We start from the raw sequence: 16378 nt of genomic DNA on the forward strand, positions 1-16378 counted from the left end.
TTCATGCCACCAATGGAATCTTTCCTTCTTCCTCTCTTCTCCAGCAGCCCAGAAGAAACAGTCTCAGCACAAACAGGGCAACTTAAACCATGTCTAGACACCTGTTAAACTTGTGTTTTTTTTTTTTTTTTTTTTTTGTCTACACCAGAGGTTCTCAAAATTCCTTGGTTCACTTAGTGTTTCCGTAACTTTTTTCACCGTCTCCTAGATAAAAAGAAATACCTATCCATCCCCTTAACCTAAATAGTTAGGTCCAAACAAATTAATAAATATTTAGGTATTGATTTTGAGTGGGACAAACTATTGGAATTGAAAAGACTTAAGCATCTATCCCAACTTTTCAAAATTGTAGGTGAGTTGCTGTATATCTCAAGTTGGCTTCAAATTATAGTGACCCTATGAATGTGAGGCCTCCAAAAGATACTATTGTCTTGCAAATTCAGGGCTGTGTCATCCTATATTGTGTAAATCCATCTGTAATGCAATCTTCCTCTCATACTGATGGTATCTACCTCATACTGATGGTAGCTGTTAAGCACACACTACTCAATCCTAGCAGGGGCAAGGGATGAGGTGGGTCTGGCTTATATTTTAAATTTTTGTTTTGTTCCCTGAATCAACTTTCTGTATTGTCTTTTCAACTTCATTCATTCTCTTCTGAGTGAGAAATGAGGACTTCCAAAATTCTTGCAGCTCTCCTTTTTCAAGATCAAAATAGTGACAAGGTGGGGAAAAAACATCCTCCCTATATAGAGCTACTGACAAAAAGTCTTCCCTAGTGATTCCAGTAGAATCCGGAAGTGCTGTGCAGGCGCAGAATAACCCATTTGTGTGCTTCGCAGAGATCACAAAGAAGAATTTTCACTTGCTTTCAAGTACGATTTAGTGCAGTAATGTAATGTAAAGACAGACCGGTATAGTGGCTTGAGCACTGGACTACAACTCTGGAGACCAGAGTTCAAAACCACCCTTGGCCTCGGAAATCCACTGGGTGACCTTGGGTAAGTCACACTCTCTCGCCTCTGAGAAATGCCCCTCTGAACAAATACAGTGGTACCCCGGGTTACGAAATTAATTCGTTCCGCGGTTAATTTCGTAACCCGAAATACCTTCGTAAGCCGAATTCCCATAGGCGCTAATGGAAAAATAGCTCTCTGCTGCCCTCCGGTGGCGGAAAATAGCGCCGCGGTTTTTTCGTAACCCGAAGAAACCTTCGTAAGCCGAAGCAATAAATCCCTATGGGATTTTTTCGTATCCCGAAAAATTCGTAACCCGGCGCATTCGTATCCCGGGGTACCACTGTACTGCCAGGAAAACCATGTGTTAAGTTTGCTTTAGGATCACCATATGCTGGAAATGACTTGAAAGCGTACAAGAACTACAAATTAATGGTAGATGTCCCCTTTATTTTTTACTGACCAGCTGATGGTTTTTGGCCATCCTGTTAGCTATGTTACTTCCCACCAGCACCATACTTGGCACCATGCTTATTCTCAACAGAAGCTACAGTCCATCATGTCTTACTGATGAGCATGCCTGTATCTGTACACAGCTCTGTCCCAACCGTACTTTCTAATTTTGAATGCCCTCTTAAAAAAACCTCTTAGGCACACACCTCAAAATGCAAAAATCTTTTGTGAAGACGAGACTCCACTATAATTTGAATGAGGCCAAACGCCTTTGGAAAAAGTCCAGGGAGTGGGCTGATTTTATTCATTACAAATTTGTTCTTTCTTCCTTTTCACACACCCTGTCCATGGTTAAACAGAATTATTACAAATCATTGATTTCCGCCAATGAGAGGCGCCCACAGCTTTTGTTCTCCACCTTCAACACTTTGCTTAAACCTCCTTCTCCCCCTGTCTCTTCATCATTCTCTCCTAACAATTTCACTATTTCATCTCAAAGATTACTACTATTTGCTCTGATATGGTCCCTCCTGATTCTTCTTCTACTCCTAATCTTCTATCACTCTCACCTAAAAAATGTCTGTGTTTCCTCCTGTTTCTTTGGAAGAACTCTCTACACTGCTGAACTCATTCAAACCTGCAACTTGTTCTCTCGTTCCAATTCCTACTCATCTCCTAATTTCTTAAGTTCCCTCTTTTCTGCCCTTGTTTCTCTATATCTGTAATCTTTCTCTCTCTACGTGTTCTTTCCCTTCCATCTTTAAACATGCTTTGGTTTCTCCTATTCTAAAAAAAACCTTCTCTTGACCCTTCTTCTATCATCCGATTTCTCTTCTACTTTTTCTTTCTAAGGTTTTAGAATGGGTCATTTATTCTCACTGTCTTGAGTTTCTTGAAGCCAACTCCATTCTCGATCCCTTTCAGTCCGGTTTCTGCCCACAGCATTCTATAGAGACAGCTCTCACTAAGATCTCGGATGATCTTTTTCGGGCCAAGGCTAATGGCCTTTATTCTGTTCTCGTTCTTCTTGATTTGTCTGCGGCCTTTGACACTGTTGATCACGGTCTTCTAGTTGACATACTTTCTGACCTTGGGTTCTCGGACTCTGTTCTTGACTGGTTTAGATCTTATTTGTCAGATAGATCTTTTGCAGTGGTCTTGGGTGGTCAGACCTCGTCCTCTGTTCCCTTATCTGTTGTTCCTCGGGGCTCTGTTCTGGGTCCCCTTCTGTTTTCTCTCTACACAATGTCCCTAGGAAAAGTTATCAGCCGATGACACTCAGCTATATCTTTCCACCCCTGAACTTTCTCCAGGTCTTGAACAAGTTTCATCTTGTCTTACAGATGTTTCTCAGTGAATGCGCCATTGCCGTTTGAAGCTCAACATATCCAAAACGGAGCTTCTTGTCTTTCCACCTAAGCCCTCCCTCCAATGCTCCTTTTCTGTTTCTATCGACGATATCTCTATTCGACCGGTCCAGGAAACCCACAGTCTTGGTTTCATTTTTTATTCTTCTGTTGTGTATCCCCCAGATCCAGGCCACAGCCAAGGCCTGTAGATTCTTTCTCTACAATATAGTAAAAATATGCCCATTTCTTTCGGCCTCTACTACCAAGACTCTGGTCCACGCTCTGGTCGTCTCACAACTAGACTACTGTAACCTCCTTCTGGCAGGACTTACTCACTCTCACCTCCGTCCTTTAATTTCTGTCCAGAACTCAGCTGCACACATTATTACATCCGCCCACCTCTCCGACCATATCACCCCTTTATTATCGTCCCTTCACTGGCTCCCCTTCCCCTTCTGTATTCAGTATAAGCTCCTGTTGCTGACTTTTAAAGCCCCTCCTTGTTTATCAGACCTTCATTCTCCTCACCTTCCTGCTCAGGCCCTCCACTCTGGTAGTCAAGGTCTGCTGTCTCAGCCCAGGATTTTCTCTGCCCCGTCCCGGATTCATCACTTTTCACTTGCTGCCCCTCACTCCTGGAACCTCCTTCCCCCACGAGCATGGCTCATCACTTCTTTAACTAGTTTCAAAACTGAGTTGAAGACCATCCTGTTCAGAGAAGCGTTCCCAGGCAGTGTGTGACTATTATTTGCTATTTGACAAATTTAGTTTGTTGCCTGAACCCTTTCCTGTATTGTTATGTATTATTTATATGTACAGTGCGCCCTTTTTTAACATGGGGGATTTGTTCTGCCCCCGCGTAAAAAAACACATATGCTCGAGCCATGGACACGCACCCCATTACTCTTAATGGGACGCACAGCCCCTTGCGCCCTGCAGGCTCCCTCACAGCTTTCAGCATATACTGAACCCTTTATTGACACCAATCACAGCCTGCTGTGATGCTTTTAACAATTTCTTCGCAGATAAAATCTCTTGGATATGGGCTGATCTTGATGCCGGCATTATATCAGAAACAATAAGAGAGGTATCCAGTGACTCCGTGGACCCCATTAAACTAGATCACTTTGAGTTTGTAAATACCAATGAAGTGGACAAGCTCCTTGGAAGTGTAGGGAAGATGACGTGCGCCCTCGATCCTTGCCCATCATGGCTGACCGTTCAGGGAGGGGATGCAATAAAAATATAATTACAACTTATAATAAATGAATCCTTTCAGGAGGGAATATTTCCATCCAATTTGAAACAAGTGACAGTGAAACCGCTTTTAAAGAAACCCTTCCTGGATCCCCTGATTAGAAACAACTACAAACTGGTCTCCCTTTTACCAGTCTTGGGCAAAGTGATCGAGAGGGGAGTCGTCTTCCAACTCCAAGCTGTCTTGGATGAAACCAATTATCTGGACCCATTTCAAACTGGCTTCAGGGCAGGATACGGAGTTGAGACTGTCATGGTCGCCTTAGTCGATGATCTCCGTCTGACCATCGACAAGGGAAGTGTGACCCTGTTAGTGCTCTTGGACATCTCAGCGGCCTTCTATACCATCAACCATGGTATCCTTCTGGAACGCCTGAGGGAGCTAGGTATTGGGGGCACTGCGCTTCAGTGATTCTGCTCCTACCTCTTGGGCAGATTCCAGAAGGTGAGGCTGGGGGATAGCTGCTCCTCTAAGAGAGAGCTGACATCTGGCATCCCTCAAGGTGTCATTCTATCCCCCATACTATTTAACGTTTACATGAAGCCGTTGGACGAGATCATCTGGCGACACCTAGATTTATCTTTCCATGTCTCTAACTGTTACAGTGACTAAGGATGGCATCTCTCCTCTGGATGATTGCCTAGGGTCAGTAATGGGCTGGATGAGGGAAAACAAACAAAGTTGAATCCAGAGAAAACTGAGGTACTCATGATAGGTACCCCAAGGCCAGGGACGGAGATTTGTCAACCAGTCCTGGACAGGGTCACACATCCCCCTAAAGGACAAAGTAATGGCTTGGGCCCAACCTATTTAAGGGATCTCTCCTTCCGTATAACCCACCCCGTGCACTCAGATCCTCTGGGAGGAATTTGTTGCAGTCCACAAAGACCAGATTGACGGCAACCTCCCAGAGGACTTTCTCCACAATCGCTCCCACTTGCCTGCACCCAAGTTGCCTGTCGACTTATGACCATCCGATTAATACTGTAGTTTCCTTCAGTAATATATAATACTGTACTATGTTTTCTCAGGATTTCTTCTAAGGATTTTTCTACTAACAGCACAATGTTTTACTTGACACATTAACATTTTCCTAATTAATAAACTGAATTAGGCTTCAGGATCCTCTAATGAAATCTTAATTAACTGAGGGTTTTGTACTAACAATTTAAGCCCTTGATGAGAATGATGATGTAGATATAGGTGAAAATTTTAGCTACTGTAGTAAATCCACCCAAATCTGATATGTCATGCTTACCAGCTAGGGTTGCAAAATGAAATAAAGGACAGGGTTCCTATACCTTTAGTGGTAGTGTGAAAGAGATATTGTCAGCAAGTGCTACTCTCATTACACGCAATACCTGCTGAAATTCCTTTTTCTACACAACCAGGAGTTTTGTTCTTTATTTCATCTGATGCTCTTCTATAAGCAAGTCTTCAAGTACATACCGCAGACTGGAATACACACATACAGATGTGGTTGCATGATTAATAACATGACTCTTCATTGACATTACAACCCCACTGAGTTGTCCATAGGGCTAGAGAAGCAGGAAACACCTTGTCTTCAACTGGCAAAATTTCCCTCAATGAAGGATCTGAATGATACTATGCATACTTGTTAAAATTTGGGATATAACACACCACGTAAAATATGAATCATGATTTCCCAAATTTCTATCAAGCCCTACCCCTCTCAAATTATTCCACACAGGCAACAGGAAGAGCCAAGTCTTCTTTACCTAGCTCAGATAACATCTGCAGAAGACATAACATTAAACACTGAAGGCTTGGACAAACCTAGTATGACATCTGATGATATCTGCTCCACCTTATAGGAGCAAGTGAGCACTTCTGGAATCTTCTGAAAGTATCATAGGAACAACCAGAAAATGGCTGCTATGGGGGTGACCAATCACAAATTATCTGTTGTGGTGGGCTGAATCAGCCACACAGTACCCACTTCACAGAAAAACAATACCCTATTCCTTTTAATGAGAGCTCAAGATTATTCAGGGAAATAAGCATGGCTGGAGGCCAGTGTTTTACTCTGCAGAAGAGACAAGTCTCAAATGCTCAGAGGACGGTCTCTTTATGAGTTGAAAAGCCTAACATGTTTCAGCCTATTAATGCTCTTAAGACTTTCGGGGGGGGGGGGGGGCGCTTGCATAGAATCAAAACAGAAATTTCTCCTATGAATGAATGAAACACATTATCGGTATGTCTCTTGTTTCACCGGTAGATTTCACTGAATGTATCCCAGTTGGTTTGTTTTTTGTTTGTTGGCTTGTTTTGACAGTAACTCACTGTGAACCATTCCTGGACATCTATTTCTTTGAGGGGGAAAATAACAAGATAGTATCAATATAGCATTTTACACTTGTTAAGAAGAAATGTCTATAGGCACCACACTGCTTACCCCCAACCTATGATGCCAGCTAAATCATTTACTAGCAAAGCCTTATATTCAGTTCACCTTGAAGGGAATTAGGCTACAATTCTAGTTCCAAACTAACTTAAGTATCCCACTCTGACATGGTAATGCTGTTAGTGCAAGGAGAGAATGAAATGAGTAACATTATTTGGACTTCAACAAGGTTTTTGATCCGGTTCCATCTGATATTATTTTACAAAAGCTAGAGAAAAAATAGATCTAAGCAGTCTACCATCTGCTCCATGCTTTTTAAAACTAGTCACAAAGAGAAAATAGAGAATATGGATTCCCCATCTATACTTATTCTCCAACTGATGATCAGCTTTTCTTATAATATCCACTGCCCAATCTTGTATACAAAGCAGGTGCCAGCTGAGCACTGGAGATGAAGCAACAGCCATCTTGCATAAACAAAGAGAGACAGACTGCAAATATTCACCCCATTTCCACATATTGTGGGCAAATTCCTGGAGTGCTGAGGCATTTCACTTCTGTTCTGAGAAAGATCTGGACTCTAGGTGCCACACTGAAAGCAAAGTTCAGTAATGAGATGCTTGATGTTAAAATCTGAAACCCGAATAAGTGCTAGCCTTTCTTCACAGCCCAAACAAACCAAAGCTAACTCTTAAAATGTATACATCTCAATTTGGTTATGACTCCCTCATCACATCAACATGTATGATCATAAAGTATTCCCTTTTGCCCATCATCTATATATTTTTTATTCACAGAATTTTAGTGATAACAGACATTACAGACCACATCTTAAACATCAATCAATAAAAAGTTTCTGCTAAATCTTGTAGATATTATCTTTCACTCAAAAATAATTGATGTTTCAAAGAAAACACAACTATAGATAGGATCTCAATAAAATAAAAACAGGGTGTGCTAAAATTAGTTATCTTGTTCCTCTGAAGTACGGAGGTAGTTCATGCGCACCCAAAACCTGTAAGTCACATAACACAATTGCACAGCAGGTATCGATCCATGTCTACAGAAAATGACAGCCTGTGTAATGGATGAACAACCGCTTGGGTACAATATAAGCAGGTATCCCTTGTCTTGTCCTAGAACACAGCATGATATACACAAAAAGCTCCCGTCTATCAAAAGAATCAAAACTTCATTCCTGACAGTTCAGAAAAGTGGTCTATACTAGGTCTAGTAAAAGCTTAAGAACTATGACAAAGCTTTTTACAAACTGAACTATAACTGAATCATTTCCCCCTGATCTCAGCTCTTTTTCTCCTGCTAGAGTCATGAATTTGTCCATTGATCATTTCAATCAGGGAAAAGAGAACTCTTGGAAGGGAGACTCAAGAACAGCAGCAGTGAAAGTTGATCTACTGTCTTCTGATCATGAGCTATTTTTCTATCATGCTGAAGATAGTTTATTAACCCTTCCCTTAATCTGCTCCTCCAGGTCACAAACCAAAATCATTGCTATTAGGAAAGATCACATACTCCAGTTCTTCTGCCACCCTCTTGAACTAAACTCAGACAACTAACACACTTCACAAGTAGCTTCCTATATCTTCTAAGGCAGCCTATACTCACCCACACCAGCTCTGCTTATAAGCAGGGATGTCTGACTTCCCCCTTCATACCAGACTTTGGGGCACCAAAACCAGTTAGAAGTGAAGCATGTACCCACATAAGAGCCATTATATGGGGGCTGTAAACATACATACTGTATTTTCTGACATATAAGACTACTTTTTAACCCAGGAAAATTTTCTCAAAAGTCAGGGGTCGTCTTATAGGGTGGGTTTCGTCTTATAGGGTGGGTGCTGAAACTACCTAGCCAGATTGGAGCATCTGCAGGCTTTGTATACAATCCAATCCAAGCAGGCTTTGTATACAACAGGTTTTCCTGCTAAGTACCTGCATGTCATAAGCATCTTAATTAAAATTACCATATTGAAATCAAATCTGATTTTTAAATTTTTATTTGGTGTGCATTGAAAGAGGGGTAGTCTTATATGGCGAGTATATCCCAAACACTATATTTTAAGTGGAAAAGTTGGGGGTCGTCTTATACGCCGGAAAATACGGTACTTTTATTTGGAAGCAGGTGCACATGAAATTTCCAGTCTACTTCTGAGTGAAACTGTTCAAGAACAAGTAGGAGAGTATTGAACAAATATTCAGAAGCCACAAGACACCCACCTTCATATGCCACATTTCAAGCATCCACTGTTTACACAGACCCTCAAGACCTTCCAAAATGGAATTACAACATTTGGGTTCCTTTCTCATGTCTTCACCTTTATAGCTAATGTAACAATAATTCCCTTTCTACACTTACATCTTTTGAATCATCTAACAAGACTGGATTCTTAAAAGGGATCCATAGATAAAAAGAATATTTTAAAGGGGAGGAGGGAGGAAATAAAACCAAGAGTAAGCAACAAATTGAGCCATTTCAGCCAGAGTAGCCTAGTGGTCTGAGTGTCAGACTACGACCCTAGAGACCAGAGTTCAATTCCCAGCTCAGCCATGAAACCCACTGGAGGACCTTGGGCATGTCACACACTTTCAGCCTCAGAGGAAGGCAAAGGAAAGCCTCTTCTGAAGAAATCTTGCCAAGAAAACCCCACGATAGGTTTGCCTTGACTTGAAGGTGCACAACAACCAAGACCCAATTCTTAAGAGGTCCAGAGATAAAAGGAGTATTTCAAAGGAGGGAGGGAGGAAATAAAAGCAAGAGCCAGCATAGTGTAGTGGTTTAAGTAATGAATACAACTTTGGAGACTAGCGTTCAATTCCCAGCTTGGCCATGAAACCCAGTGGATGACCTTGGGCAAGTCACATACTCTCAGCCTCAGAGGAAGGCAATGGTAAATGTCCTCTGAAATAATCTCGCCAAAAACCCCCATAATAGGTTTGCCTTAAACACAAGTCAAAAATGACTTGAAGGCACACAACAACAGCAACATCCAAGACCTAATACTTAGAGGTCCAGAAACAGAAGGAGTGTTTTAAAGTGGGGAGGGAGCAGATACAAACAAGAGCCAGCGTGGCAGAGTGGTTTGAGTGATGGATGATGACTGGGGTGACTAGGGTTCGATTCCCAGCTTGGCTATGAAGCCCCCTTGGGCAAGTCCTGCTCTCTCTGCCTCAGGGGAAAGCAATGGCAAACCCTTGCTGAAGAAATCTTGTCAAGGAAACCCCATGAAACCTACATCATTCTCGAAGGCACAACACACACAGACACACACTTTGATTTATCCCCACACCTCTTATTATGCTGAGGGCTTTCATCAAAAGGTCTCAACTAGTTGGAGTGTGTGTGTGTGTGTGTGTGTGTGTGCAAAAGTCCTCTTAGGTGGAGTCAGTCCTGCAGAATCAGGCTGGTGATAGCCTGGGCGTTAGCAACCCAGGAAGGCACACGACAAGCAACACAATCCATTTGGTACAACTTGGACCAAGCAGACTCTGGGCCAGTGGTGGCGAACCTATGGCACACTAGTGCCAGAGATGGCACTCAGAGCCCTCTCTGTGGGCACACATGCCATCACCTCAGCACAGAGTTCGCCATTGTTTGTTACTAGAAAGCCAGAGGGATGTGGCACTTTGTGATAAACAGGTTGCGGTTTGGGCACTCAGTCTCTACAAGTTTGTCATCACTGCTCTGGACTGTACAACTCATACATGCTACAACATCAAACAGACAATGTAGGGTGAGGGTGGTGTGTGTTTTCTGTGTGTGGGTCTTTCAGGCGCTCTGTGTGAGAGTTTACTCCTGAAGATTTGCAACCAGGTGCTTTGGGGAGATGGGCTCTCCTTTCCCCAGAAGGGAGTGAGGCTTAGGAAAGGGCGAGGGCCAGCTACTACACAACTACACCGGCCTCTCCTCCCTCCCCAAAAACCCTGGCTGCCCCAGACTCAGCTGAGGCCCAGCAAAATAACCCTAACCATAACAATAGCAAGCTGCCTTCCCCTCCAGCCCCAGCCCTCCAAGCAGAGGCTCCCAGAATGCTAGACTTATAACCGCTCCCAAGTGGAATCCCAACAGCCCCAACTCCCAGCAACAGAGACCACAACAAACCACACAACAAGGCGGAGGGCCCAGCACCCACAAAACACACACACACAGACAGCAAGCAAAGCCTTTCTTCCCTCTAGAAAACGCTCTGCTTGCTTGCTTGCATTCATGGAAGCCTGGCGGAGGAGTGTGCTTCTCACAAAAGTGAACAGCAGATGCAAAGCTCAAGGCCCCCTCCTACACACACACACACACACACACACTGGCGCCTCCACTTGTGTGTTTGTGTATGGAGGGGAGATATGGAGACTGATTCCTGGGATAAATAGCAAGAAGGCACCCCCCCGGGGGGGGGGGAACCAAAGTCCCAACGCCCGTTTTATTCCCTTCAGCCCTTCGTCAGCCCCTTTTGCTGGAGTTTTGGCGTCCTCACGTTACGGAATACACGTGAAGGGACCCAAGACGTGTACCCGACCCTTCCTAGCGCCACACGAACACACACAACAGACACTTCTTTCCGGGGTCTCTCAGCCCCTCGGACGTTTCTCCCTCAATAATGTCAGGCGATGGGAGTCCACGTCAAGGAGACACGGCACGCAACGACACAACACACAACGCACAACACGCGAGGGGCCCTTCCTCACGACACGAAACATCCACACAAACACACACACAGACCCACACCTCCCTTTCTCCTCTAAGTCTCCCTCAACTCTTCTCCTCCTTCCTCTTTTGCTTCCTCTCCAAGGCGAAGAGAGGCACACAACACACAACGGACCCTTCCTCACAACACCACACACACACAAATACTTCTTCCCCGAGTCTCTCAGCCCCTCACAACTGCCTTCTTTCATCTTCTTTCATGCTCTCCAGGTCCAAGCGAAGGGAGGCGGGACCCGAGACACACAGCACACAACAGACCCTTCCTCACAACACCACACACGCCCACACAAACACACACACACACGCTTCTTCTCCCCTGAGCCTCTTAACCCTTTAACGTTAGTTTGCTGAGTCCACGCGAAGGGAGGCGAGGCACACAACACGCAAGGGACCCTTCCTCACAACACCACAAACACACACCCTTCTCTCAGCCCCTCACAACTGCGTTCCTTCATCTTCCGACCCTCCTCTCAAGGTTTCAAGTGAAAGAAGGGGGGGCCCGAGGCACACAACACACAACGTACCCTTCCTCACAACACCCCACACAAACACACACCCACACCCTTCTTCCCTGAGTCTCTTAACGCCTCAACCGCCCTCCCTCAACGTTGCGGAGTCCGCGCGAAGAGAGGCGAGACACACAACACGCAACGGGTCCTTCCTCACAACACCACACACACACACAGAGGTCCCTTCTCGAAGTCTCCCTCAACTGTTCCCCCTCATAGTTATGCGGCCCTCCCCTCCAGATCTAAGAAGAGGGAAGCCGAGGCACACAACACACAACGGGCCCTCCCTCACAACAACACTACACACACACACACTAACACACACACTTCTTTTCTGATTCTCAACCCCTCATCCGTCTTCCTTCAACGTTGTGGAGTCCACGCGAAGAGAGAAAAGACACACAACACACTCTTCCTCACAACAACAACACACACACACTTATTCCCAGAGTCTCTCAGCCCCTCACAACTGCCGACCCTCCCCTCCAGTCCGAAGTGAACGAAGAAGGGAGCCGAGACACACAACACAAGACCCTCCCTCACAACACACACAACCCCACAAACACCCCCACACCCCCTTCTTCTCTGAGTCTCTTAACCCCTTAGTTTGCGGAGTGCACGCGAAGGGAGGCGAGACACACAACACGCAAGGGACCCTTCCGCACAACACTACACACACACAAGCAACACATCCCCCCCCCAATACACACCCACTTCTTCTCCACGGAGTCTTTTGACGCCTCCTCCCTCAACCGAGTCCAAGCGAAGTGAGGAAAAACACAACACACAAGGGACCCTTCCTCACAACACAACGACAACACACACACACACACACACACGCCCCTTTCTTCTCGGGGCCTCCTGGCCATCCTCTCCAGGCCCGTTACGCGGGGAATAAACAGCCGCCTCGACGCACCGCCATTCCACACCCAACAACGACACAACACACACTAACGGTCTACCAAATGCACCCGGGACCTAAGCGCGGCGGCCGGCCAAGCATTAACCCCAGGGGTTCATCAAACTCTTCCCTCCGAAAACTATGGGGCGAGAAAGAGGAGGAGGAGGAGGAGGAGGTCTCTCCCTTTCTCTTCCGAGAGACGATAAAAAACTTGGTCCGAAAAGTTTTCCCTCCGAGGAGGTCCCTCCCCGGCCCTGGCTCCGAAGGGAACTGGTTTGGTCCGGAGAAGGAGAAGGAGGAAGAGGAGAAGGAGGTGGAGGAGGCGCCTTCCTTTCTCCGCGGGAAAAGTTTCTCACCGCAGCAGCCTCGGGAGAGGACCAAGCCCAGCGACAAGAGCAAGGCCGGCATGGCTGGGCGGCCAAGGCGGCGGCGGCGCAGGCGGCAGGACTCGGCCAAGGCGGCGGCCCCGGCTGCCTCTTCTTCTTCGGACCCGGCCATGCTGGAAGGAAGGCGCCTCCTCCTCCGCCTCCCAGCGCCGGGTCCCTGTGTCACTGAACGGCGAAGGGAGGCGCCGCAGCCGCCGACGCCCCTCCGAAGGAACGGGCCGCACCATTACTCCACACGAGGGGGGGCGAAGTGGACCCTCCCACCCCTCTCACATTACCCCCACAACTCCCACCTTTCTCCCTTTGAAAGCTTTCTCCTCACACAAAAATACCACCCGCGGCTTCAGTGGCCCAATGCCACGCTGAGTGGGCGAAGCGAGGCTTTTGGTGTGGAAGCCCCCCCCGTTTTTCTGGACGACGTGGTACACCCCTCCTCCTCCTCCTCCTCCTCCTCCTCCAGCCCCACCCCTCCCCCCTCCCTCCCCAGTTGCAGCAGCGGAGGAGAATCAGAGCCTCGCTCTCGCTCTCTCTCTCTCTCTCTTTGGGAGCAACGCAGAGAGAGAGAGAGATTTCATACATTACTTCTTTATATTCTTTGGGTGACTCGCTTTCTGCTGTTTCTTCTTGGCTTCCAGACGACAGACAGTCAAGGCTTCCTTTCTTTTCTTTTCTTTTTATATTGTCCCCTCCTCTTCTCTTTCTTTTGGAATAAATAGAGATATTTGTCATATTACATTTTACTCCTTTGTTGACTTGTTTTCTACTGCTTTATTTTCCATAAGCCAGGCACCATTTTCTTTCTTTCTTTCTTTTATTCTTCCCCTCTTCTTTTCTTTCTTCTTCTTTTTAATTCTTTGCATTTCTTTCTCACTTTTGAGTAGGTCTTCCTCCTCCTCCTCCTCCTCCTCCTCCTCCTCCACTTGTACCTCTATATCTATTCCCTCTTGGGGAAAAGAGACAGCCATGGAGGGCAGAAAACAGGCAGGAGAGAGGAAAAAAAGAAAAGAAGAAGAAGAAAGAAAGATATTTTTTGGTAGTAACTTATCTATTTGTTTCGTTTTTATGCCGCCTTTCTCCCAAAAAGGGACTCAAGGCGGCTCACAAGAGAAAGGAGCCCCTGCCCTTTGGTTCTTGTGTGCCTTTCCAGGTGTTTCCTGACTCATGGAGGCTCTAAGGCCAACCTGTTTGCTTGTTTGTGGATTGGAGGAGGCTTGGCCATTGCCTTCCTTTGAGGCTGAGAGAGTGTGACTTGCCCAAGGTCTCCCAGTGGGAACCAAACCTTGGCCTCCAGAGTCGTAATCCAATGCTCAAGTCACTCCTTTTTCAAGAAAGAAAGAGAGAAAGAATGAATGAATGAATGAATGAAAAGGAAGAAGAAGTGAGATTGGGTTTATTTTCTCTCCCAAGCATCATCTGCCTAAACCCAAAAGCCAGCACTCTTTTTCTTCTTCTCCTCCATCTTCTTCTTCCTTCTTCACTATCCTCACTATTTCCTCAGTCGTGACAAGGCTTCAAATACTCAAGATCATGTTGAACAGGGCAACCAACAGCCATTGAAAGCCACTCTGAGTTTGTTCCTTTTGCATCTTTGGAAATTGCTCCTAGTGGTGATGATGATGATGATGAGTGTGGCATTACAGGGTTTTGTTTGTTTGTTTTTGTTTTGGTGGAATCTGAGAAGGGGGGAAAGGGACAAACGCCCAAGAAAAAGAAAAAGGAGGAGGAAAAGATTACAATCAACTTGAGAAAAGTTAGAGGAGGAGGCCAGTGCAACTGGATCCTTCATTGTTTCTCTGTAAAATTAATTGCTAATGCAAGATCCTGGCTTGAGATGTAGGACAGTTGCATGTTGTGTTTCAACTCAGCCAAAGGGAGAAGGGAGGGTATTATTATTATTATTACACTCTGATTGAGAGTTCCTGCATGGCAGGGGTTGGACTGGATGGCCCTTGTGGTCTCTTCCAACTCTGTGACTCTATTAGTGATCCTGGAAAAGCTCTGCGACATTCCTTTGTCCATTCCTTGCAGCCTTTCCCTGCAAAGGGATACAACTTAATTCTTTCCTAACTAGTCACCCATTCCTGTGATTTTTCCCCCCATATCCAACAATGTGGGCATTAGTTGTCCCCTACCAATGAGACTGCTGCAAAACTCATTTGGCAACATCCCTGAAAGATGTGGGATGGGAGGAAGCATCATTCGCTGTGGCAGGAGGATTAGAACTGGCATCAGCGCAAAGCAGGGTATCATGTTCCCAATCCTCTTAGCCAATCAGATCTCCTTAGCAAATAATGGGTTTGGAGATGAAGGGAGGATGGAAGGATGTTTAGGAACAAATCTTATGTGTGGTACTCGGAGTTGCTAGCAGACAAGCCCCTCTCTGATGCCACAACAATCTACCATTCCCAGAATTCCACAGCATGAAGCCATGACCATCAAAGCAGTGTCAAACCAGATTATTTCTACAGTGCAGATGCAGCAGAACCAAAAGAAAGAATTTGGTAGCATGTGGCCAACTTCTTCCTTTCAGTCAGGCCCCCAACAGACAAGCCAAAATAAAGCTGCTTCTGGTCACTTTGGAAGTATGCTGTTTAAATGCTGCATGCGTCCTAAGAGGCCGGAAGCCATGCCAAAACCATGCTCCAGTCCTAAGGACTAGAGTGCAGCTTTGGCACAGCTTCAGGCCTCTTAAGATGCATGTGTCATTTAAACAGCATACCTCCAAAGTGACCCGAAGCAGCTTTATTTTGGCCTGTCTGTTCAGGCCCTCAAGTCTCCAAGGTGCTACAAGATCTCTTTGCGTACTGATTTTCCAGACTAACACAGCTATGTCTTTGAATTCTTCCATCTAAAAGGTCTGCTTGACCCAATGAAAGAGTTTCAGACCCTTTGAAGAAAGCCATCAATGCATTACAACTCTTGGTGCTTCACTTTGGGAAAGTGGTGCAAAGAGGTGTAAGGATAAATCAAAATATGGGTGGGTGGGGGGGGGGGGGGGGTATGTGCCTTGGTTTCCAACTTACGGCGACCCTATCATGGACCCTATAATAGAGTTTTCTCACCAAGATTGGTTCAGTGGAGGTTTGCCATTGCCTTCCACAGAGGCTGAGAGAATGTGATTTGCTCAAGGCGACCTAGTGTGTTTCGTGGCCGAGCTGGGCATCGAACCCTGGTTTCCAGAATCATAGTCCAGCACTCAAACCACTATGCCATACTGGCTCACACATATTAAAGATTCTCATAGTTGGGCTTTTTAAATAATATTATTGTGTGTTATAGTAAATAAAGACTGAAGGCCCATGCAGTCCTTAGGACTAGAGCATGGCTTTGGTGTGGCTTCTGGCCTCTTAAGACACATGCACCATTTAAACAGCATACCTCCAAAGTGACCCGAAGCAGCTTTATTTTGGCCTGTCTGTATGGGCTCTAAATTCCTCATTAAGCGAACACACTTAATTGCTAATTCAGTGTGAGAGAT

At 45.6% G+C, this 16378-nt stretch overlaps 1 protein-coding gene across 5 annotated transcripts in view; it reads right to left on the reverse strand.

Moving 5' to 3' along the window:
• LOC121917198 (nectin-3-like) overlaps nt 1-13058 on the reverse strand; it is a 90230-nt gene extending 77172 nt beyond the window's left edge. For 2 of the 5 annotated variants that reach the window (XM_042442941.1, XM_042442937.1), the window contains exon 1: nt 12871-13055. In XM_042442941.1, coding sequence (XP_042298875.1) covers nt 12871-13012 — 142 coding nt within the window. In that variant the 5' untranslated portion in view covers nt 13013-13055. Of the gene's footprint in view, nt 1-12870 lie in introns of all 5 variants that reach the window. The other 3 variants (XM_042442939.1, XM_042442940.1, XM_042442938.1) reach the window with 3 other exon arrangements.
• Nucleotides 13059-16378: the final 3320 nt, after the last annotated feature.

Source organism: Sceloporus undulatus, unplaced genomic scaffold (genome assembly GCF_019175285.1).
Source record: "Sceloporus undulatus isolate JIND9_A2432 ecotype Alabama unplaced genomic scaffold, SceUnd_v1.1 scaffold_12, whole genome shotgun sequence".
NCBI classification, from domain to species: Eukaryota; Metazoa; Chordata; class Lepidosauria; order Squamata; family Phrynosomatidae; genus Sceloporus; species Sceloporus undulatus.